Source organism: Diceros bicornis, chromosome 24, assembly GCF_020826845.1.
Source record: "Diceros bicornis minor isolate mBicDic1 chromosome 24, mDicBic1.mat.cur, whole genome shotgun sequence".
NCBI classification, from domain to species: Eukaryota; Metazoa; Chordata; class Mammalia; order Perissodactyla; family Rhinocerotidae; genus Diceros; species Diceros bicornis.
Window position 1 is genome coordinate 37742693 of NC_080763.1, and position 25300 is coordinate 37767992.

The window sequence follows — 25300 nt, forward strand, 5'->3', positions numbered from 1 at the left end:
CCACAGGAAACTGATACTCGAGGCTTTACCCACCATCTTCTGAAACAGATTCTCCAGACAAGTGCTCAAATTCACGTTGAAATGTGAAACACATCTCTCTAAGCCAATGGTCTCTAAAGAGGTGTGATCACCCCAGAGGTGGCAGGAGATGAAGCCCAATAATGCAAATAGTACCGTATTACGTGTATGTAATTTACAAACAAGCAAATATATTTTAGGATGTATGCTCTAAAATTTTTTACTGATATAGATAAGTCAATACTGTCCGATCTAACTCTCTACCATGATAGAAATGTTCTATATCTGAGCTAATACAGCAGCCACGTGTGGCTATTGGGCACTCGAAATGTGGCTGGTACCATAGAAGAACCTAATTTTTAATTTTATTTCATTTCAATTAGTTTAAATTTAAAGAGCACAGTGGCTACTCTGTTGGACAACACTGGTAGAGCCCACTTCTGTGAGACGCGTCTTTATGTTCACTGCAATGTAAGTATCATGAGGGCAGAGATTTGGGGATGTTTTGTTCACTGCTGTATTCTCAGTTTCTGGAAGTGCATAGCAGTACTGATAAATATTTGTCAAATTAGTGGATGGATAAACGGATACGTGAATGCCTCTCCCACAGAACAGCAGGAGGAAAGAGTCCTAAGATTGCGTCTTGGCCTAACTTCTCTTTACGGATGAGGAACCTGCGGCTCACAGAGGACAAGCATCTTTCCCAAGGCCACACAGAAGGTGACAGGAACCAGAACCTTGCAGTCCTGACTCCCACCCACTCCCCTCTTCTCTCTTCACACCCACCCCTCCTTGCCGCACTCTGACCTCTTTCTAGAAGCATGTGCCAGGCTAGACAACATAACGCATTGTTAAAGATGGTGACCATCGCTCGCCGCCACCTCTTACCCGCATGTAGAACTCTCTGCCCTCATTCCCAGACTTGATCTGGAAAATGTAATAAGCCCCAGGGTAGCGAGTCGTTGCTTGCATTTGGAAGATGTCAGCAGGGACGGAGCGTCCTGACACCACATCCATATCCCGGTACAGGATGGTGAAGGGCTGGTCTCTGCAGCCAGGACTCTCAGAGGGACACATACAGCGGCTGTTGGGAAGGGAAATCGTGTGAGAATGCAGTAAATCCTTTCCAGATGCTGGTTGTACCTACTTCCTCACTTAAAACACTGACAAGGAGGCCACCCCATTTTTATCATCCAAATGCTGTAACTACAGACCCTCTCTGCTCCTGGCTCTTGTCTAAAAACTCTCTTCTAAAGACTATCCAGTCTTTCTAAAAACTCTCTGGTAAGCTCTCTATCTCCTATTCTGGATAATCAGATATTCTTGCTACTAGACTATAAATCTTAGATGTCTTGTTTTCAGAACACTGGAACATTCTCTAACACACTTTACATATTTACCTTGTATTTAGTCAGTGAGATGCACTGCTGGTTGTGTAGCCCCTCACTTCCCCAGCCATACATACTCATTAAGAAATTTTAAGAGTGAGAAATTACATTTGATTGACAGGCCCTGGGTGATCCTTTTACTTTCTCTATTGCACTTAGTCCAGTCTGTGTGGAACATAATCTAATCTTTTCATCCAATAAACAAGAGCTCAGGGGCCAGCCCGGTGGCATAGTGGTTAAGTTCGCATGCTCCACTTCGGCGGCCCGGGGTTCGCAGGTTCGAATCCCAGGTGCAGACCTATGTACTGCTCATCAAGCCATGCTGTGGCGGCGTCCCATATAAAGTAGAGGAAGATGGGCACGGACGTTAGCTCAGGGCCAATCTTCCTCAGCAAAAAGAGGAGGGTTGGCGACAGATGTTAGCTCAGGGCTAATCTTCCTCACCAAAGAAAAAATTAAAAAAATAAAAATAAATAAACAAGAGCTCAGAATTCACTATGTATAAGACACGATGTTAAGACACTTGGGAATTACAATGATAACGTAAGATACTGACCTTGAATAGTTCACCTTCTAATAGGAGATAAAAATCATAGACATAAATAACTCTAATACAAAGCAGCTAATATGAAACACTAGTAACAGCATTGTCATAATTACCTTATACCATAATTACCATAATGACTCTTATTACCAAAGAATGCCTGTTATAGGCACCCCTTGATTTATCCCTAACCAGCCCCCATCTCTCCTCATCACTGAGACTCCCCCTAGGGGTCAGAGTTCACAACACGATGAGGATGTGTGTTGCTCCTTGGTAGCCAGAACTGGGAGACAGCCTTGTCGTGTTTCTGTCGCTCTCCCTTAACTTCCAATCTATCTTCAAAACCTATCGGTTCTACTTCCAAAGTACAGTCCAAATCCAATCACTTCTCACCATCTCCACTGTCACTGCCGTGTTATTTAGGCCACCATCATGTCTCACCTGGACCTCTGTGATGTCCTCCTAACAAGTCTCCCCTCTCCAATCCATTACACGGCAGCCAGAGTTCCTTTGTCAAACAAAAATCAGAGTATGTCTCTATCATGCTGAAAGATTCTACAGTGGCCACCCACTGCAACTTGAATAAAAACTAAACACCCACGTTAGCCTCTAAGACCCAATGGGGTGTGGCCTCTGTCAGTTTCTCTAACCTCCTCGCAGGTCACTGCCCACTTCACTCACTAGGCGACAGAACTTGGGCTTCTTCTGTTCCCTGAAGACATCAAAGTTACTCCTGCCTTGTAGCCTTTGCACATGCTGTTCCCTCTGCCCGTCCACTCTCTGTTAGGTTAACATCGCCCCACCTTCCCATTCCAGCCCAAACGTCATTTCCTTAGAGGAGCTTTTGGACTCTTTCATTTTGTAAATTTCCATTCTTCCTGTTCACAGCACCTATCACAACCTATGACTATGTGTTCATTTATGTGACAATCTGTTTCAAGTCTGTCTCCTCCACTCTCATAAGAGCAAAGCCCACAGCACCTGGCACGGTGTCTGGCACATAATAGGACCTCGACTGACATTTAATAAATGAATGCATAAAAAGAATTTTGAAAGTTTTATTTTTTAAGGCTGCATCAAAATAGCCAAGTCAAAATGTCCCTGGTGCCAAAATGGCCACATGAAAATGTCACGTGTCACACAGAAAAGAACTGTTTCCTAAAAGATGTTTGGAGGAGGGAGTGATGGCTCCCAGCTGATGAGGATCAGAAACAGCTGGGAGAGGTGGCACTGGCACTAGGATCTGAAAGATGGGGCGGATCTGGCTGTGTGACGATGGAAGCAATGCCTTCCATATGGCAGAAAGTGTGTGCACGAAGGCTGGGAGGCTGGAGAGTCGGGGGCCTGGGGGAGGTGAGGGCATTCTGTTGAGGTTGGCAGGAGTAGGGACACCTGAGCAGGCAAAAGTGCTGCAGAGGACAGCTGGAGTCACACTGGATGGGCCTGGAGGCAGGAGTCACCCGGCGTTTTTGGCGGCATGTCAGGGACCTCACAGTAACACCAGCTCAGGGCTGCGAGTCGAATTGGGTCAAGTCCCTGGCCACAGACAAGGGCGACCTGGAGAAACCCAGAGAGAAGCGGGAATGGAAGCCAGTAAGAGCAGCCCGAAGCTCGGCTCTGCCAGGAGGGCCCTGGAACCGGAAATCAAAGAACCTTGGTCTAAAGGGCTGCTTGGAAGCACAGCTCTTAGTGATAAGCAAAGACATCTCTAAAGGACCTGCCTGTCCCTGCCTTGTCTTCTTTCGCCCATTTTTGGTCAGAGCAGGAAGTACACTGGTAAGCCATGAATTCCTCTTAGATGGCATTCCTAGAGGGCATGATAGATGTGTCCTAGTCAGCCTTTCATCTCCAGCGCCAGCGCTGGACTTTGCTCAGGGGTAGTAAACGCGTGACTAGAAGAGAGGAGGGCAGAAGATGCATGCTCATGTGTGTGCATGCATGTGTAGACTGAGGAGGAACTGAGATGGTTAAATAGAGACTAAAAGAAAGAAAAAGGAACTCCTAGCATGCCAGGCACAGAAAAACGCTGCCCTAGTGCTTTCACCTTGTGGAGGCTGTCTTCACCTCAGTCCTCTCTCGACTCAAATATTTGCCTTCTGGTGATTTAGTAAAACATCAAACATTATGACATCGGAAACTTGATTAGAGCAAGCTGAGTACCCTGGGGTATTGAGAACTCTAGCAACCTCTCCAACCCCTCGCTATCCACAGCTTGGTCCAGGGAGACTGGCAGCATCCGTTTCATCTGGGAGCTTGTCAGAAAGGCAGGATCTCACACCACCCCAGGCCCACGGACTCAGAATCTTCACTCTAGCAAGATCCCCAGGGGATTCCTATGCCCATGACATTTTAGAAGCTCTAAAAGACCCTGCATATCCAGAACAAAGTCATGAAAGGGAAAAGGAGGTTTGTGAACCCTGCCTCTCCTCTTAGTTAGCTTTCTAGAGAATCTTTCTACAGCTCCGGCATGAGTGGGGTAGTGACAGAGAACAGTGTGTGTGTGTGTGCATGTGTGCGTGTGTGTGTGTGTGTGCGTGTGGAAGGCAGTATAGGCCAGGTCTCCCGATTCTCTGGCAGGTACACTCTCCTTTACACCACACTGGCAGCCTCCTGAACCAGGCCCCTCACCCGTGTTCCCATTCCCAAGGGGAAGCCAGGACTTACTTATCGCTGATCCGCAGATAGGGCTCCTCGCAGCGGATGGGATCGATGCATTTGAAGCCCCCTTGCAAATTATAGCAAGTCTGCTGCAAGATGCACGTGTGGTTTCTGTGCTCACACTCGTTGATGTCTGAAATGCAGGGTAGAGAGGCTGAAGTAGGGCAGCGCTTGCAAGGTGCTGGCCCTGGGCCAGGTGTGTGGGGTGGGGATGGGGGCTGCCTGGGTCTTACTATAGAGTTGCACTATCCAATATGGCAGCCACTGGCTACATGTGGCTACTGAACACTTGAAATGTGGCTAGTCTAAATTGAGATGTGCTGTAAGTGGGAAATACACACCAGATTTTGATGACTTAGTACAAAAAAAGAATGTAAAATCTCACCAATAATTTTTATATTGAGTACACGTTGAAATAATATTTTGGATATATTGCCCAGTTGTGTAACGTTAACAGAAGTGGTATTAGCTGATAGTGTTACCGCATAAGAATTTTCCACTAAGTAATGAAACGCCTAGGAGATAAGCATTGTAGAACAGAACACATATTCTTTGCACTTGGGATCACCCTATATTGGATAAAAATGCCTTCATGAACATTTGTGATGTACCAAAGAAAACATCTTCATTCATCTCACTGCTTTAGTTTTACAGATTAAATATATTCAGGGTCATTGCTACAGTAAATGATATAACAGAAAGCTACCTAGAGTTTAAAAAAAATATTTTGGATGTATTACATTAAATAAAATATACTCTTAAAACTAATTTTACTTGTTTCTTTTTACTCTTTTCATATGACTACTAGCAACTTTTAAATTACATACATGGCTCACATTTGTAGCTCACATTATATTTGTATTGCTCGGCACTACTGTGGAGAGTTCTTGCTTAGTATTGCGGTAACACAGGTTCAAGGATGCTGAAAACGGGTCAGTTGCTCAGCTACCAGCCTCCCCAACTGACCCCAGTGGGCAGAGCACGGGACTGGAAATTACGCCAAGCAGCCAACCTGAACAAGACCCACCCCTTTCACAGCGTGGGGTCCCGACACTGTGAGGGACACAGTCGTCAGATGGGTGAGGTCTCCCCGCCATCCGTTCTCTAGGAAGTCAGCAGAAACAAGCTGACCAGGATGCCCCCCAGGTGCCATGAGAAAGCCTGGGCCCTGGTCCACGAGCAGGGCCAGGCCACAAGGAGTCCCGGTTGGGTTGGTCCTCAGAGGGGCTGCAGGGATCTGCCTGGGGAGGCAGGACCAGCCCTTAGCGGGTGCCACCCATATCTGCAGAGTTCACTACAAAAGTGAGAGTGGTCATGTCCTTTGTGGGGCCAAAGGATGGATCACAGGGCAGGAAGGCACCAGCCCAGACATCCCGCCCAGAGCCTGCCTGTCTGGGAGCCACCAGCACCCACTCGTGGTCTCACCCCTGCCACCTTCCCAAAAGCCACACAGGACGCCCCAGGTGAAGACATCCTGAGTCCCACCTCACACCTCCCCCAACCAGGCCCCTGGGCAGCCTTACCCTGGCAGCTTCGGTTGTCATCCAGCAGGATGTAGCCAGGAGGGCAGGAGCAGAAGTACGTGCCGGGCTGGTTCACACATTCGTGTTGGCAGAGGAACTCGGAGAAGCTGCACTCGTCCATATCTGGGGGTGACAAGTTACACCTGCTGTTACACCCCAGACTACCTCGGGATTGGAGCTTAGTGGTCATCGACTCCAACTCCCACAGTCTCCTGACACATATGACGGCTCTGCTGCTAAGAAGATGTCAATTCATTTCTCGAACACCTCTGGTGACGGGGAGCTCGCTATCCACTGAGGAAGCCCATAGATATTTGGACAGCTCTAATTGTTAAGGAAATTCCTTCCTACAGGGAGCTAAAATCTGTCTCCATCGAGCTTCCAATACTCTCTGCCTCTGGCTCAGCTACATTATCTACTCATTACTGACTCATTGTGCCCTGTAGGTGAATCTACTCTCTGCCTGCTGGAGTTTTCTGGGTACGGAGCTCTTGCCCAAGACCCAGAAAATATTCACTGGTCCCAGTCTTCTGAAAAGGCACCTTTACTAATCGCCCCAAAGTTGAGAAACAATATTATTACCAACACTGCAACTAAAAGGGACCAGAAGGCCAGAAGGATGTCAATTATATTAAAACTTTATTGTGTCCAAAAACCTCCTAGAAAGAGAAAACTCTGGAGTGGCATGGGGGAGCGGGCGTATCGTCCCTCGGTAGCCTGCCTGCTCAGGTGGTCCCTGGGACATGGGAACCTGGAGCTGGGCCACTCTCCAGCTGCAGAGGTGGGGACATGAGGCGCAGCCATGGAACATGTCGGCCGTGGCAGTTGATGCAGAAGTAGGCGTTCCAGAAAAGCCAACTCTTCATCACACACAGAGTTTGGCAACAGAGCCCTCATTTGAGCCTCATTCAATAAGCATGCCAAAGAAAACATGTTTTTCTTTCATTTGTTGTTTCCCAAAAACTGGCTTTCACTAGTTTCCCCATGTGACATGTCCTCGGATTGCTCTCCAGTGCTCTCACAGACCGCTGGTGGCTGGAATCACCCAGAGAGGGTGTCAGCGCAGATGAGGCTGCTTCTCCACCATCTGATAATTCTGGGTGTGACGTGCCTAATGCCTCTCCCATCAGACGAGGAAAAACTCCTTCCCATCTCTCCCAGGGGTCTTCCGGTGATGGGTTCTGAGCCAGCAGAATTGGGATGCTGATTTGAAAAGTAAAGCATGCTCCGTGAGGTAAGATCTACTTCTCCGCTCTCCCGGGAGACTTGCAGAGTCCGGGTCTCCGGCCCCAGCCCATCATAACAGAGTCCTCGTTTATTTCTGTTGAGGTTGTAGATTCCGTTTATATCTTTAGCAGAAGCAGTGGTAAAACCTGTCAGTTCTTGAGAGCTCACTATGTACCAAGTGCTGGTTAAATGCTTTACACGCCTCACGGTATTCATTTATTTATTCATTTATTTATATTTATTTTTCCCCCAAAGCCCCAGTAGATAGTTGTACGTCATAGCTGCACATCCTTCTAGTTGCTGTATGTGGGACGCGGCCTCAGCATGGCCGGAGAAGCGGTGCGTCGGTGCACGCCCGGGATCCGAACCCGGGCCGCCAGTAGCGGAGCGTGCGCACTTAACCACTAAGCCACGGGGCCGGCCCATCCTCATGGTATTTAATCCCCACCTCAGCCCTACGAAGGAGGTGCTACTACAAGCCACATTTTACAGAGGAAACATTGAGGCTTGCAGAGGTTAGGCAACTTGACTAAATTCACAGATAAGTTAACAGTGAAGCTGGGATTTGAACCCAGCAGCCAGCCTCCGGATCCTACACTTGTCAACACAACGCTGTAATGTCTCCCTGAGCAAATCATTCTCAGGACTTAAAATCGGTAGATTTGGGGAGTGCTGAGGTTGGGGGAATCCACTGAGCAGGGCGAGCTCCAGTGCAGATGGAGAGGGTGGCATCCATTTCTACCTCCCGGTGGGCAGGGAGGGCCCCTAACAGACCCACTCAGTTTATCTTAGGGTCACAATCTCCAGACTTTACTAAGGGCTGTGGCTCCATCCTTCACCAAAAAACTGAAATACAAGCCCGGGTTCTGGCAGGAAGCATATGTGAGCCATTTTCACTCATCCATGTGAGAAGCCACCAGGGTTTCCACCATCAGCTCAGGTTGGCAAATGCCAGAGGGACAAGGGGACACAGCTAGGAAAAGTCTGGTGCTGCCCGGAGGGGCCACACCAGCTGTGATAACACAGTGAGGGTAACAGTTCCTGGGAAAATGAGAAGCAAAGGAAGGTGAGTCAGTAGGAAGGGATAGTGACAGTCACACTGCTATCCTGCGCCAGCCCTAAAGCCTGCAGTAGCCAGAGGTCACTCTAAGTCTTAGGAAAGTGGGCATCCTGGTGAACGTGGAGGAGAAGATGGCCATTTTGGGTAAAATGAGTCAACTGAAGATCCTTGGCAAACCACCAAGAATGTAAATTCCTTGAAAAGCAGGAAGTGTCTTACACTTACACTTAGAGACAGTAAATTAACATGTAGTGACACTGAGGTATATCAACTTGTTTAATCTTTATGACCACCCTATGAGGGTGTTTGCATGTTTTTTAACAAATGAGGAAACTGAGGCTCGGGATGAAACTTGGCCCAAGAAAGCACTAAACGGTAGAGGCAGAATTTGAACTCGGCTCCATCCAGCTGCAGAGTCACTCTACATACTGCCTCTGCAGATGGTCAGTAGACACCGTGGATGTGCACGGAATCCTGGAGAAACAGAGATCCCATCTCACAATGCTAAACTTTCCACCTCTTAGTCCCTTGGCCCCGATTCCCTAAGGAGTGCCACGGGGAAGTGAAATCTAGGAAGAAAGTAGTTTTTCATGCCTGAGGGTATTTTATTGCTATTTCTGAGACAGCCTTCTAATCGGTCCAAGGCTCTCCGTAACTGCCTGCTTGCATCTCTGGTTCTCCTGGCCCCAGGGAGAGACGCTCATTTGTTTCGGAGATCTCTGTCCCTAGAACACTCCAGTCCCAAGTGAAGCCATCACACGAGCCTCATTCATGACCTGGGTCAGTTCCTGTTACAATGAAACTCAGGATTAGGAAACTTTCCACTCTGCAGGACAAAAAGACTTTCACGCCCTAGGGGATGGCCCACTTATTTTGAAAAATACAGCGAAGCGTCATTAATTTGGACTGTGTTCATTTATAATTGCTGATGATGCCAAAAGTAGATGGAATGGAGTTGACTTTAACATTTACAAAAAACAGGGAAGGAAAGAAAGAAAAGAAGGAAGTGCGAGAGAAAGAAAGAGCTGTACATGGCTCTGGGCAAGATGCCCCAGGGATTTCCATGAGTAAGGTGCTATCCCCATTCTCAAGGAGTTTACAAGAGCTCACGAGTTTCTTATGACAAGGTTTAATAAGAAAATTATAATACAGTCCACAAGCTAGCATGGGCAGAGAATCATAGCTTCTTAGTCTTGGAAGGAATTTATGAAAGGTCGACTAAGCCATCACATCCATGTTCTCACAACAAATTATTAGAAATGCATTCATGCAACAGGCAATCATTCATTCATTGATTCGAGAACTATTTATTGCGTGCTCATGTACCAGGCCTGGGGCTAAGCACCAATTATTTGTAGAGATTTTAGGAGTTCACAAAATGTTTGCACTTACATACACGATCTCATTCATTATCTGTCCCCCCTCCCAACCCTACCCTGTGAGACATGCTATTCTTCCTAGTCACTGCCCTCTATAAGTACTATCTGTGCTATCCCCAGGACTTGAGTCACTGCTGAGTGAGGACAGATAACTCAAAGCAACATGCAAAATTGGGTGACTCCTTTCCTTCTTCGACCCCATCTCAGACCCTCAAAGGTAACTCCACTTGTTTTTGCATCAGGGGTCAAATGACAAGGGAGGGGACTCTACCTTTCAGGAAGTGACTCATCTCTGTTTTGTGTAGTTGTGACCTCATTGCACTGGGATGTGTCCCAGACTGGAGATGTGTCTGGGAAATTCAAGGAAACACCTGTGAAGGAAGCCCTTGCCCTCCGCCCCCCAACCCCGTGTCCCTAGTACAGGTGGAAATCGTCAATGCCAAAGCCCCTTACCACTGCAGTGAACACCATCCTCCTCGAGTTCATATCCTGGGTCACAGCGGCAGATGAAAGAGCCATAGGTGTTGACGCAGGTTTGCACGCAGGGGTTCTCAGTTGCACACTCGTTCACATCTATGGAAAGCAAAAGCACATCACTGACCATTCCAACAACAGAACATCTGCACTAACGAGGCAGAAAAATGTACTGTCTACAAAATCTACCACCACTAGGAGACCAGATTCACAGGTACCACGGATCTCAATTCAGGACCTATCAGATCGAGAGCTCAGACCCCAAAATGTTCACTGAAGGATCAGGGCCTCCATCCATACATCCCTTCTTTGGTCACAAGTTGGGAAGGGCAGAAACAACACGTATACACATCATATGCACGTATACACATGTGCCCATAGACACCTCCCAGTAAATCCCCTCTCTGAGGCTCATCAACAGAAATTTCTAGGCAGCATCTGCTCTTTCCCATCACCTACTGCATTCCATCACCAGTTGGCTCTTCCCTCACCACTGCCTTTGAAGTTTCAGGTAAACAGATAAATAACCATGACAATTCTAATAATAACTCTATTTATTATTGCTATGGACTGAATTGTGTCCCTACCCAAAACTCATATGTCGAAGCCCTAACCCCCCACTGTGACTGTATGTGGAAATGGTGCCTTCAGGAGGATTAAAGTTAAATGAGGTCATGTGGGTGGAGCCCTCATGATGGAATTAGTGTCCTTCTAAGAAGAGACACCAGAGAGCTTGCTCTTGCTCTCTCTGCCATGTGAGGACACAGTGAAAGGGCGGCCACCTACAAGCCAGGAAGAGGGCCCTCACAAGCACCTGACTGTACTGACACCTTGATCCTGGACTTCCAGCCTCCAGGTCTGTGAGAAAATCAATCTCTGTTGTTTAAGCCCCCCAGTCGATGGTATTTTGTCATGGCAGCCCGAGCCGACTAAGACAATTATGCATAAATAACGTCACTGATTATTACAAAAGGATCTCTCACTCACTGAATCCTTAAAATAACCCTGCTTCAGGACCATTTCCCCACGTTATGAGTTCAGCAGGTTAAAGAGAGGACCACAAAGGGGCACAAGGCAAACTTTAGGAGTGATGGAATAGTGATTATCTTGACTGTGGTGATGGTTTCATGGGGGTATACACATGTCAAAGTTCATGAAATCAATAGTGCAATTCACTGTACACCAATTATACATCAATAAAGATGTTTACATTTGTTTAAGGTTGGGAGATGTGCCCAAGTCCCCAAGCTAACAAGGGCACACTTGGAACTGGAACATGTATCACGGGTCTTTCCACAATACCCAAAAGTCATTCTACACAGCTCATCAGGGTGGGCAGGGGAAGGAGGGAGTCCCTTTCTACACTGGCATTGGCTGACTCATTTTAAGCACATCCTCTCCTGTGCTCCATACGCCAATGACCACAGTTCCAGCAGAGAGAATTTCTGTACGCTTCAAAAGTCCAGGTAAACCTCGTAAGACTCTGAATAGAGATTTGAATGTTTTCAGAGCTAAAGCCTCCACAGTGAGCAGCTCGAGAAGCTTCTCTTAAAGAGGAAGGCTAATCCATGCTCACATAACTCCTGCTTCCTGGCATCTTCAGAGCATTCAGAGGGAAAAAAAAGTAGACAGCCACGCAGGTAGGGTCCAGCAGGGTACCAGTCTCCCCTGGTGCCCACGGGAGCTTGGAGGCTCTCCACCCAGGTGGACAGGAAGATGCCATGGTGCTAGGCCACTGAGTGCAAGTTCAGACAGGACGACATTGGTGAGTACAGGGCTGGCGGTCTTGGCTTCCGACCACACGCTGGCCACATCGAGATGAATGAGCGCGAGTCCTGCCCTCTCAAAGCTCTCTGCCGCTTCTACAGAGCAGCAGGACCTAAAGGAGTCCGGGCCCTGGGCCCTGGCTGCCCTTTCTGCCAGCCCTGGGATCCACACATGCCCAGTGCCCTCTGAATCCTATGGATTTAGACCACTCCCCACCCCGACTCGCTGGACAGGAAGGCTGGACCTTTGGTTCCACTCTCAACTCTGCTGGCTCCTGCTGTGTGACTTTGGCCAAGTCTCTTAACCATTTTGAGCCTTGATTTCCTCCTCTGTGAGGCAGGGCCACAAACACCTGCCCTGCCTGCCTCATAAGGCTATTGCTGGGGTTCAGTGAGATTAACAGGCGTGACAATGCTTTGAAGAGTGGACAGTGCTCCTCCTGCACGAGGTGTTAGGATTACAAAAGCTCGAAGGAGTCTGCACATCCTGGGTCGCCGGCGGGCCCTGCTGATGCAATACCCCAGTGGCCCAGTGCCTGTGTCCAGGCCTGGGAGCTGCTCCTGCTGGTTTATCATGCTGCTGGACCTGGTACTGCCAGGTGTATTATCTGCTCCTTGTCACAGGCCATCCCTGAGGCCCGAAGGACACATGGGCCTTTTGTCTCTGCTGCGCATGGCTGTTCCTCAGGAGGCACTTGGGGCATGGAGCCAGCTCCTGGGGGAAAACCTAGGCTGGCACCTCCAACCCCCAGCCTTGGCATGGAGAAGCCTGCATCTGCCCTGAGCCGCTTATCGCAGCAGCAAGGGAGCCAGGCGCCTGCTCCCTGCTCCAGTGGGAAGAAAGGGTCCGGCTCTCTCAGCTCCCTCACCCTACCAGCCCGCCCTCCACTCTCAGAAGAAAATGACCTCTCCCGGAGAGAGGAACACAGTCGAGACTTCTTGGAACAATTGGCAGAACCAGCTTTGGAAGAGAGAACTACAAAGAATCCAGGATCAAACTCTTTAACGCTCATGCTTTCCTGTTTACCCCAAGGTTTCCATACGATTAAACTAATGGAGACATAATATCCTCCAACTAGCTGGCCAGGAGCCTGCCAGCCAGATCTCCAATGGTGTGACAAGGAAAAGGGCCCGGCAAAACCTGGTGGCAGGCTCCAGACAAAGACCTCATTCTGCGTCTCTGGCGCTGCCTTCACCCTGGACGGAGCAGCTGCCAGGGACTGGAGGCCTGGGCGGGGGTCTGGGGGCGGGGGAGCCGGGGGCCAGGCAGGACGTGCCCTAATTCCTTGGGTCTTAAGTACCCATTCATTTCCTAAGCAGAAGAAACTTTCAGATGGAAACCAAAATAGGCATGTAGCTTGTTTTTCTTACTTATCAGTATTTGAAATGATCATGTGGAAGTCAGAAAATGCCTTTGTTTCATTCTGTTTTTATGGGGAATGCTGCGTACTAGGGGAAGTTACCACCACCAGCAGACTCTTTGCTAAATAACAGGCTCTCCTAGCACAGGTTGGAGGGAAAACTGTAGCGAGAGGCATCAAAATTGCCCGTGAAATCCTGCAGAGAGCGTTATGTGTCTGTTTGAAAATGGATTAACGGTCAGGAGCCCTTTCTGACCACCATGCTTTGGGCCTCAGGAACTGAACTTAGGCCACAGGACATGCGAGAAAATTTCTGATTAGTCAAGAAAGCTGGCAAGGCTACTTCTGGAGAGCAGACAGGCAAGGAGAAGCAAATCCACGAAACCATAACCTCCCAGCTGATGGATGACTGTGGTTCTAATCTCAGCAAAACCCAGAGCAATTGTTGAGACGTTTTGCATAATCTCAGTTCTGATCTCAGGTTTCTGTAAGCAAAGGGGATGGGCAGGTGATGACCATGAGCAGGAATACACTTGAACAAGAGCGTTTCCCACCAACATAAACTGCTAGACTCTGAAGAAGACAGCATCTAGTATTTCACATCGTGTTCACGTTATCACTCGCGTCACACACCTTGGCAAGACCTTCCATCCTCATTGAGGGTAAAGCCAGGGTTGCATGTACAGGAATAGGATCCAGGAACATTCGCACACAGCTGCTGGCAGTAACCGTAGCGACATTCATCAATGTCTGGAAACAGAAACACAAGCAAGGTAAGACATACCTCCTCAATCACCGATGCCGTCCTCAGCATCATCATTGCCCACCTCTTCTGGAGCAGGATCATGGAGGGAAGCAAAAGGGAACTACGTGAAGACAGTACCTACTAAGTGTCAGGGATGGTGATACCCTCTGGATTCTGAGGCTCAATCTCCCTACAACCCTCCCTGACCCATTCAGTCCCATGAACACCTGAACCTATCCTGAAAGTTGTAGAAGAAATTTCTGCTTAGAGTGGGATGTTGGGCAAGACGGCCTCTAAGATTTTACCTAACATTAAGATTCAACTCTAAGATTCTACATAAATATTTCACTGCCCTGGGAAGGGACAAGTTAGCTTAAACAATAGGAGGAATCCATAGCATTGCTCCACTAGGCTCCTTGCCAGCTCCATCAACAATGAATACGTCCAGCGGTCAGCAATAAGAGCGAGTGTGGCCAGGACGAGCCAGGTAGCACTACAGTCTGCAGACCTATGAATCCAGTAACACAAGGATGCCGGAGTTCGCCTGGATCTCCTCCTTGCACCAGAGCGAATAAACACACCTCTTCCAAGCCCTGGCTGGCCCTTCCTGAGCCAGCAGCTCTGTGGGTGAATGGATCCTTTTAGCAGAGCCAGGCAATACGACCTTGCTGCTGACATGTACCAGTCAATGGGAGCTGATGTCATTGGGAAGCGCTTCCCAATATCCCAAGTTGACGGGCTGGCGAATTCACTCCTGCGGGGTAGGATGTCTTGAATGAAGCCTGCAGGTGGAGACCAAGTCCTCACTTATACAAGCACTTGCTGTGACCAGTTGATCTTACTGTAGCTATAACTGGTCCTTATCTCATCTCCACCTTCCCCTGAACGTTCCCTCCCTCGTACCCCAGTTCTTTTGGAAGGAGGGTCCATTCAGGGCTCTGGAGGCCAGCTCTGCTGTCTCTGTGCCTGGTTTCCACCACCTACCGCCAGAAAGGACCCTACCTCTACCTTCCGCATCGTTCAGCCCTCCTCAGAGCCTGTGCCCTGCCCTTGTGATTCTGCTTTATCTCTGAGTCGCAGCTACCTCTAACCTGGCCCACCCCACTGCCCAACTGAGAGCTTCCAGACCTGCCCGGAAAGCACACTGACTTGTGCAGTTGCTGGTCCTGACCTCTTCCCAGGGTGCAGTGGGGCACCTCACCAAGGCCAGGGAGGCAGCTGGGGGAGGAGAGGGCATCGTCTGCCCAGGGGTACCTTGGAGGAAAGGCAGCCCCTAGCCCCTTATTTTTCTGCAAAAGCAATGCCTCCAAAGGTGAACAGAGAGGGTGGTGGACAGCTATGGAACTTGCGTTTTGAAAGAGAAAGAAGAGTTTGGCCAGGAGAAGGCATGAATTCAGCCACAATTAGGAAGTCTTCACTTTGAATGTGAAGTGTGAGCAGGCTTGCACATGGCACCACGTTAGGCCTCAGGGAGCATCCTTCCCTCTGTGGAAGAGAACAACCCTCCCAGGTAGAGGAATGTCCCAGTTGCTGGGGCCCCCAGGTGGGGAGGGGTTTCCTGGCTCTATGATCTCTATAATCCCACCTGTATTTCCGGGTCACCCGTCCTCTCCAGCGCCCCCTTGTGGTGGAAAAAATGGACTGAGAAACAGGAAACAGATTTTAGACCGAACTTGCTCTAACTTAGTCCAAAATGTTCCTCCTCTTTGAGTCTCAGTTTCCAACTCTATAAAAGTTGGATGACATAATATATAACATCCCTTCCAACTCTGAAATTCTACATATTAAGTTCCCATACAAATAACTCACACTGATCTGCTTATGCTCAAATCAGTGGCATCAAATTTTCCATAATAGCCAAGGTTGGTTAAAATGCACAGGGACCATCATATTCACAAACGCCCATGTGCAGCCAGCTCTTCGGTGCATTCCTGGAAAGGAGAACTGAGCCAAGTCTAGGCTGGCTTATCAGGCCCCGAGGATGCTTCGGACAGGGCTCTAGGGCAGACCTAAAATCAGTCTCAATCAAGAGATACTTGGAAAGAAGAACATTTTTTTTTTGTTTCCATGATGTTGTTTGGATTTGTTTCTCAGCTCCTCCAGGACTGACTTTCAGGCAACAGAACAGTGTCTTAGAGAATTTAAACTGGCAGGGCTTTTTGAAGAAAACGCAGCATAGAAATCACACCCTAGAAATAGAAATTGAAGTGACAGCTAGAGATTGCTACAAATTCATTCACTTGGCTCAACCAAAAACTAGAGGGAAGAAAGGAAAATAATCCTGCAGGAAAAATAAACAGAGAGATCATATAGCAGATGCCAACTGCGAGGGACAAAATTCTCAATTGGCAATGACTGACTCCTTAGGAGTAAAAAGACCACAGCTCGTGGGGTGGGCACGGGGGTGGCTATGGTGAGTACTGGATGATGAGATGATGTTAGATCAGAATCTACTGGTCACATTTGAGACTTGGAACTTTTCTGTGACTAAGCAAAAGCATTCCCTTCTCTTAGTATGACTTCTAACTAGGACAGAATAACCCTCACCTCTATCACTTCCTGACTTGGACAGAAACTTCCTGAAGACAGGAAGAAGGTGTAGGTAAAATAAACCATGAGGCCTTAAAAAATACAATCAGGGGGCCGCCCCATGGCTTAGCGGTTAAGTGTGCGCGCTCCACTACTGGCGGCCTGGGGTTCGGATCCCGGGCACGCACCTACACGCCGCTTGTCTGGCCATGCTGAGGCGGCGTCCCACATAGAACAACTAGAAGGATGTGCAGCTATGACATACAACTATCTACTGGGGCTTTGGGGAGAAAAACAGAAAAAAGGAGGAGGACTGGCAATAGATGTTAGCTCAGGGCTGATCTTCTTCACAAAAAATAAATAAATAAATACATTCAAAAACTCTGATGATGACACGACAGTGATGGTGACAATTGATTTTAAGGAGTGATGCTACATGTAAGTTCAATGGCCTTCTACCTCCCCCACCAAAAGAAAAGCCCACTCCCCTTAGGCCACCCAGCTACTCCCATATTTCAAAATACCCCTGGCAACCACTAACTTCCCAGCGTCTGTGGTAGCCCCAGAGAGTTCTTACCCAAGCACTGGCCTTCCAGAAGCCAGTAGCCATCAGTGCAGGAGCAGGTATACCCTCCTTCGGTGTTGATGCAAATCTGGGTAGGGTTGCACTGGTGGGAGTCCGTTGCACACTCATCCACATCTGTAACACAGACAAATTCCAAAGAATGTCACCTACACCTCTCCAGAGCCCTGGAGCCACAAGAGGTGCCAGCTGTTGCTTGTCTGGCTGGGAGGCAGTTGATAATGTCTCTGGGTTACATCCAAGGAGATGGAAGCACCTCCCTGTCGGGTACCACGAGCAGACATTGATCTTTCATTGCAGGGGGCAGAGCTAGTCTGCTCCCCCGAAACCACAAAGAGAAATGGCCAAAAGAGAACACACAACCTTAGGCACTCTTCTGCCATCATATGCCGTCCTTCTCTGAATGCAGGTCACCTTGATAATAACCATTAGTTGATGTAGAAAGGTATATTGTATTAGGCTTATTCATTCAGGTGTTAAACAGGGGTCTGTTGTGTACCTACCGTGTGCGCACAGAGCTATGATAAACACCTCTGAGAACATAACAGAAGGAAAAGAAATGTCCCTGCCAACAGAAGCTTGCAGTCGAGTCACTTGATTGCATCCATGCATAAAAATCTTTCAGCCTGGAGCTCCTGCCTCTTCACGAAGCTTCACGGAGCCCTCCAGCCTTCCCTGCACTCCAGAACTCCAGGGGCTGATCTCTTGCTGCCCTCTGCTCACATTGGGTTTCTCTACGTTGCCACATGCCCATCACCGTTTGTCTGGCGGTGTATAGGTACTTGTGTCCAATTTAGTCACTTCTCCTTAACTGAGAGCTTCAGAGCATAGAGACCAAGCTGTATTCATAGTCATATTTCTCAAGACATCTGGTGTACACAGTCAGCGCTCAAAACAGTTTATTTTAACTGAAACGAATCCCTCTTCCTTTCTCCCCACTGCACTTTAGGGAGAGCGCTCAGAATCCTATAACGGGACCTCCTGACAGCCCACTCTCACTTTGACCTGGAGGAGGAGACTTTCCCTCAACATTCATCCATGAATTCACTCCATCAGCATTCACTGAGCGCCCTGGATCCGCCTGGCCCGACTCCAACGCCTTTCCCCCTCGTCAGTGCTGCCCTCACCTGTCTGCACCTTAGGAGGGCACCTTCCTTTGCCCCCCTTCTTACTGCAGACAGGATTTGCTCATCTACACCTCCTCCCCGCCTCTCCCGAATGGACCATCACGCACGCAGAAAAAGTATTAAAAGCCACAATTCCCTGAGCCTACGTAGCGTGCCCAACACCTCACGTACGTTACCACACTTGTTCTCACAATCACCCTGTGCGGTGGGCTCATGAGCCCCACTTCACAGACAGGAAAACTGTGCTGAAGGAGCTAATACGCACCAAGCCAGGAGCGGAGCCCAGGCCTCCCTGCCTGGCTGACTCCAAGCTCCCTCTGTGCGGGAATGACGGAGGTCCCATCGCCTGGGACCAGGCAGGGTCAGGAGGGAGACGGCAGACCGGGAGAGGAGAGAGGACTGGGCTTTTGCCGCCTTTTCCTGCCCCTCCCGGAAAACTGTCTGCCTCTTGACATTGCAGATCGCAGACTGTGGGGAGGGTGAGGGGGGCCCCTAGGGCCCCCAAGTGTAAGCTCCTTGAGGACAGGGCCTTGTGTAGTCCAGGGCTTTGCCCGCTGTACGCTCAGGAAGCCAGCACAACTGATTCAGCAAAACATTTGGCCAGGTAAGCAATGGTCTCTTGGGTTCAAGTGACATCACCACAATGCACCACCCACCTGCGACAAGGCAACACCAATGACACTGATCAATTCCCACTCTTCCTCCACCCTCCCAAACAACCAGGTGTCTGGGCATCACGTGGACCAGCCTTCAGTCCTTTACACGTGGACAGCCTCCAAGAACCAGGTTCCAAGCTGGCGGCAGCCTCCGCCCAACCCTGACGCGTTGACGATGTGCAGCCTCGGTGGCAACAAACCAGCCCTGTTCTCAGCTGCAAGAGCTGCTGCCTCTGCCCTTGGCCTCCCTTCCACCCCGGCTCTGCCCACCCAGCAAAGCCTCCCAGGGGAACCTGGAATAATGCTTGGCAGGCAGCCGCTCCTGCTCAAATCCACATCGAAGCCTATGATAATAAATAATGCCACTATCGGCCAGCGCATATTTACATCTTTCCAGCGGGGAGTGATGGATGGCAATTGTACGCTGGGAACAACATTGCCCTAGGAATTTGTGCTCTGTGAGGGAGACCCTAGGGGGATTAGAACTGTTAGAGAGACAGAAAGTTCCCGACGCTCTGTGATTATGTCACTTAACGGAGCATACGACGTGCCCGCAAAGCCCTACAGAGGGAAACCAGTCACTGGCCAGCGGACCAGACTGGGCCCCGAAGGGCGTGCGGGCTAAACGTGGGCACGCATGTGTGTGCACGCACTTGCACACAGGCACATGCAAAATATTCAGACCTGGAAACAAAATCTTTAAAGTTCATTTATTTAAAAACTCCACCACTTTTACTGAGTTAAAGAATTAACTCAGTTACATTACATTTCTGTTGATGTGTTCAAAACACTCAATTTTTAACTTTCCCTAACTCATTGAATGGACTGTCAATACAAATATATTTTGAGAACTCAATAAGTCCCCGGAGTTTGTTGGGGGGTGTGTCCCATCTTTATATCTTCAAAACATACCTGGTATAATGCTGTATCCATAGTAAATATTCAATACTCTTTGGTGAATGAATGAATGAACACACGAACTATAAACATTCATGTCTTCAAGCCCTCAGAGAAGTTTTTCCCAGCCAACTTTCTGACAAGACCATTTTGGTGTGTGGACTTTAAAAACAACCACTCCTACCCAAAACCACTGTCGGCTTACACACCTGGTGGGGCTAAAACTGGAAATGTTCACGCTCTGGGTTCCACACGGGGCTGAGAGACTCATCGCACATTCCAGCTCACAGCTGAATTGCTTACATTAAATACATTTGACTTAAATAACAGAAGGAAAAATACATCAAACCACTCCAAGGACATTCTTTGGCAAAGCGTCCTCCTCTGCATCAGTGGAAAAATACAAGTTACAGCAACCTGAGTAAGTGTCATTATTCTCGTACGCAAACCGTGCCTGTTATTTCTTTTCCTTTTCTGTGTGATATTTAGGAAGAGTCTCCCAAGAGAAAGGAATGCTGGGTTCATTCAATCATTTATTCACTCATTCATTCATTATATTCTGCTGTGGCTTGGTGTCCTCCCAGACCTTCAGGCCACTTGGAAGAGCTGGCGTCGAGCGTAGTCCCTCCAGCTGTATTATTCCCAGAAGCAGACTTGACCAAGAATCCTTCTGCCCGCTCCCTGCCTCCCTCTTGGGGGCTGTAGCCCTGGGCAGCTGCCTGGGCACTGGGAGGATTCCACCGCAGCAGCCATGGCTTGTCTCTCCCCAGGTGGGGCCACGTCCATCTGCTGTCCAGGCAACCAGCGCTCTGGCAACCAGAGGCAAGAGCTTGCTGACTTCTCCAGAACCTGGCAGCAGATCAAAGCCCAGCATTGTGCCTGCCCAGGAAGAAATCATCCTCTGCGTTGAGCGGCACAGCTCTGCTGACCTATGCGACTCTGTCTGAGCTGTCACCCCTTCCTTCAGACGTCCCTTCAATTAAAACATTCTCAATCTGAAACAACTGCTCACCTAGGAAAGTCATCAAAACCAGCCAGCCTCATCTCCTTGACGCCCTCCCGGGAGGCTGCAGGCAGAAGTGGGCTCCCAGGCCTCAGGACAGCAGTCCACACATTAGGGATTCTCATTTAGGATTTCATACCGCTAGCTATGTCTCATGTCCCCAGCTAGACAGAAAGCTTCAGGCGGACAGGTGCGCCAGGCCAATGTGAATACACAATGTCCTTCAAGTCCAGCCAAGATCTCAGAGGCACCAGATGGAGGCACTGGCCTCAAGACATCAGCATACACTACCCAACCACCCAGGATAACAAAACAGATCTTCCAGGCTGACGCAAGGGACAGTACGGGGAGGGGCTGCAGGCAATAAAGCTGCTGGATTTTTAGCCTTGGAGCAGGAGTCTGTGATGGGAGCAAGTGGTGACAGGCACCCCCTCTCTTTTGTGAGGGGGAGTGCTCGCAGGACTTGAGGAGTACGTGCTGTAGGTTTATGCCTACGATGTGTCCTACCCTGAAAATAGGCTGGTTCTCAGAAAACAGCACACAACCCAGTTTTCTGTCCCAAGTCAAACTAATGGTTCCAAGTACGATCTTAGTGTAATTCACAGATTATTATCTAAAAATCTCTATAGGTAGCCATAACAGGCTTAATGGAGTGCCATAAATATGCATAAATATGTTTGAATATAAATAATATGCATATGTAGGCCAGCTATTTATTATATTTGAATGTACATATTATATACATACATGCATCTACATTTCAGCATTTATTCCTAAAAGCTAAGGGAAAAATACTTAAACTGTTTTCATAAGACAAATTCTAATTGAAATAAAATGTCCTTTAAAAACCGTCAAACAAAACAAAAACGAATGGTTCCCTATGCCCATAGGGAGAACATTTTCTAGGCCATTCTCCCAGCACCAAAGCTTAAAAGGAAAAAAGCCCAAAGGGCTGAGACTTCCCCCAGAAAGGACTAGTGGATTAAAAAATAAGAATGTCAGGGGCAGGCAGAGCTGGGTGTGAATCCAGGCTCCTGCACTTAATAACTGAGTATTACCAAGCAAGTTCATTAACCTCTCAGATCCTCAGGTGTTCTGCAAAATAGAGCTATGGCAGCCTGCCTCATAGGTTGCCATCAGAGTTCATAAGTTAATGTTGCCACGAGAGTGCACAGGTCCCATCACCACTGCCTGGCACATAGTAGATGCCTAGGAAATTTTAGCTCCCTTCTCCAATGAGGTGCTCTTTCTAACAGCTGTGAAGGACAGGGGGAAGCTTGGCTTCTCGCTCCTGCAGGCTCTGTTCTGGAATTCACCAAAGATGCCAAGATGATAGCACTGGGGATAGTGGGCTGTCAGGCACGGTTAGTTCTATGGTTCAACCATAGCCAGAGCTGGAGACTTCTCCTCTAGAGCCCCAGACACATGGCATGAGATTGGGACAAGAGGTGAGAAAAGGCAGGGTCCATTCCTTCATGGGGTCTCAGTTTCTACTTCCGCACTTTGGCATTATGCGTCCACCTATGATTCTATCATTGTGGACATCAGAAAACCTAACGGTATGTGTGTCTTACTGAATTCTACAGCCAAATACCATCACCCTTTGCACAATCTCTGATGCCTCCCTCCTCCCATGTCTTCTCTTCTCCAACACCATGAATAAGCTAACTTTGTGAGCCTGTGTCCACAAATTCCACTGAATGTCTCTGTGCTTGTATAAGAATGGCCATCAGCCAAAGGGAAACATTCTCACTGGGCGACACTGGGATAAACTGTCCCAAGTATTTGGAAGACTACACCTTTGCAAAGCCCTCCACTAGGCCTTTTTTGGATACGGCAAAATCATTTCCTTGGTAGTAAATTTTTACCCAGTGAAACAACTTGTTTTCCCAGACCGTTTTTGTTCCTCCTTGCTCAAGCTAATGGGGCTTGATAAGAAAGAAGAAAATAACAATGACACATTCCTATGCCTCCAGTTGAAGCCAGTTTCAGGCCTGCTGCTGGGCTGGGTCAGGGCCATTTTTCAGTGAGACAAGCCCAGCCAAGGCTGGGAGCTACACAGAACCTACTTCCCAACACCTGCTTAATTAAAGATCTCAGCGTTTGAGAACTCGCTTGTTGAATTCCCAGGACATCTGCACTCCATGTGTCTTCTGGGTCCCGGGAAATCGTTGGAAACCAGATCTTTTTGTGTTTACAGCACTTTTCCCAATGCTTGACATTAAGCCTAGAATACAAAGCTTGTTCACGTTGTGCCTCTAATTAGGCAACAAATATGCGGTCCATTTTCCAAACAACAAAAAGTCCTTTCCTCTTGGATGAAACCAGTTGGAATGCAGGTTCCAACCTCTCCATGGATTCTATTTTTCTATCCATACAGTGAGGGCTTGGAGGAGAGTTGAAAGGCCTCTTCTAGCTATGACCTTCTACAGAAACAAACTATGCAACTAATGGGGATCACATTGTTTGGTTCTTAGGTAATTATTTTCATCCAGAGTGCCTGGTAAACATCAGCTGATTTTAGTTGCTTTCAAACGGGACAGTGAATTGGCCAAGCCCATTTGACTTTTGCCAGTGTATGAACGGTCACTGCAGTTGTGGGGGGTGGCAAGGTGAGGATGACACTTATGTTCCTTCTTGAGCATCGTGCATCAAATTGTCCTGAGAGTAAGGGGACAAGGTTGCTTATTGCCAGTCTAGATACGGTATTTTCTTTTACAGGGCATGAGCCTTTTGCCATTGTTATAAACCAAACAAACGTGGAGCTCAAACTAGATTTCCACTTATTAAAATTCTTGCCATTTGTCCATCAACAGAGAAGGATTCCTGAACCTACACAAGCCAGTGGTTCCCAAACGTACCTACCCGAGAGAATCGCCTCACTCTCAGAAGTCTGGGGTTGAGGCCTGGAAAGCTATTTAAAGTTACCTAAATGATTCCAATGCAAAAAACCATATCTGAAACTTGCTGTGCCAGACGAATACGTCTCAAACTTTAATGTGCATGTGCATCAGTGGGGATCTTGTTAAAATGCAGCCTCTAATTTGGTAGATTCTGCATTTCTAACAAGCTCCCAGGTGTTGCCAATGCTGCTGGCCAAGGGACGACACTTGGCGTAGCAAGGTGCTAGATTATGGTGAGCGATGTTTGATTCTGCATCCACGCAACCTGCTCAGAGTTTAAGCTGTTCAAGAGGGTCAGGGAGAGAATTTAATGTTCAAAAATCAAGCTGGTAATTCCTCACCAGATTCTTCTCTAAGATCAAACCTGCTGGTTAGAATAGTATTGTGATTTTTAGAGTCTTATTAAAGTTCTCAGCACAGTCTAAACCAAACAAGGCTTTTCTGGTGTGCAGACACGGCCATTATTGAATTCCAACCTGCAGTGGGTGGGTGTCTACTGTTGCAGTGCCCTGGGCTAGAGCATTGCGTGCCTGTAAAAGTTCTCCCTCCCTTTAGTTTGCTAGTGGTGTTTTGATTTTCTATGAGTAAACTCAGTTCTCTGAGTCTTAACTTAGTTCTTGGAAATACTGCCCCCAAAGTGATGATAAAAAGTGCAATTCCAATCTAAAAGATTCCAATTAGGAGAGGGCAATTTCTTTCCTCGTATACAGACCATCCCTTTTTCACGAACACAGTCTATAAATACTGTAGCTCTTGAATCCTGTCATCTCCACCGTTATCTCCCCACTGGCTTCTCCTCCTAGTTCCTTCTGAGCCCGTTCCTACCTCACATCCTGACTTCCACGCATCCTCAGTGTCATGGTCTATGATCTCCTAGTCCCCAAACCCCACACCCTTCTCTCCCGATGCTGTCTCAGTTAATGATGTCACCACTTTCCAGCATGCTGGGCTAGAAACCTCAGCCATCCCTAAGTCTTCCCCCAGACTCCCTACTCTCACACAATTCTCCTTCTGAAGATCTTGTAAATTCCCCTCTTTCTTTACATCCCTCACTCCCAAAGACTCCAGGGCCTGACTGTCTTTTCTCTAAATGACTGTAATAACTTCGTTACTAGTCTGCAGGCCCCCACTCTCCCCCTGAAAGCAAGCTAAACCCAACCTCCAGAACCATCCAACTCATGAAAATGATCGTGTGGCTCCACTACTCGAAACTTTATATCCTTCCTTAGAAACCTCATAGCTTTATTTTACACCTCGGCAACACAGCACATCAAACCTGCTTCTATACTCAAACATGTGCTACACACATCTGGTTTTATAGCACTTCACAGTGTATTACAGGGTTAGCTGTGTATGGCTCCACCTCCTCTCCCTCCCTACACCATGACTTCTTGAAAGCAGGAAATGGGCCTTTTCACATCTGTATCCCAAGCACCTAACACAGCACCTGGCATGATAG

At 48.2% G+C, this 25300-nt stretch overlaps 1 protein-coding gene across 1 annotated transcript in view; it reads right to left on the minus strand.

Moving 5' to 3' along the window:
• Nucleotides 1-25300, minus strand: part of FBLN5 (fibulin 5) — a 75689-nt gene that overhangs the window by 7074 nt on the left and 43315 nt on the right. The window contains exons 5-10 of the mRNA XM_058567566.1: nt 17250-17372; nt 14032-14148; nt 10251-10370; nt 6132-6254; nt 4615-4741; nt 907-1102 (exon numbers count right to left, since the gene is read on the minus strand). Of these exons, the coding sequence (XP_058423549.1) occupies nt 907-1102; nt 4615-4741; nt 6132-6254; nt 10251-10370; nt 14032-14148; nt 17250-17372 (806 nt within the window). The remainder of the gene's footprint in view (nt 1-906; nt 1103-4614; nt 4742-6131; nt 6255-10250; nt 10371-14031; nt 14149-17249; nt 17373-25300) is intronic.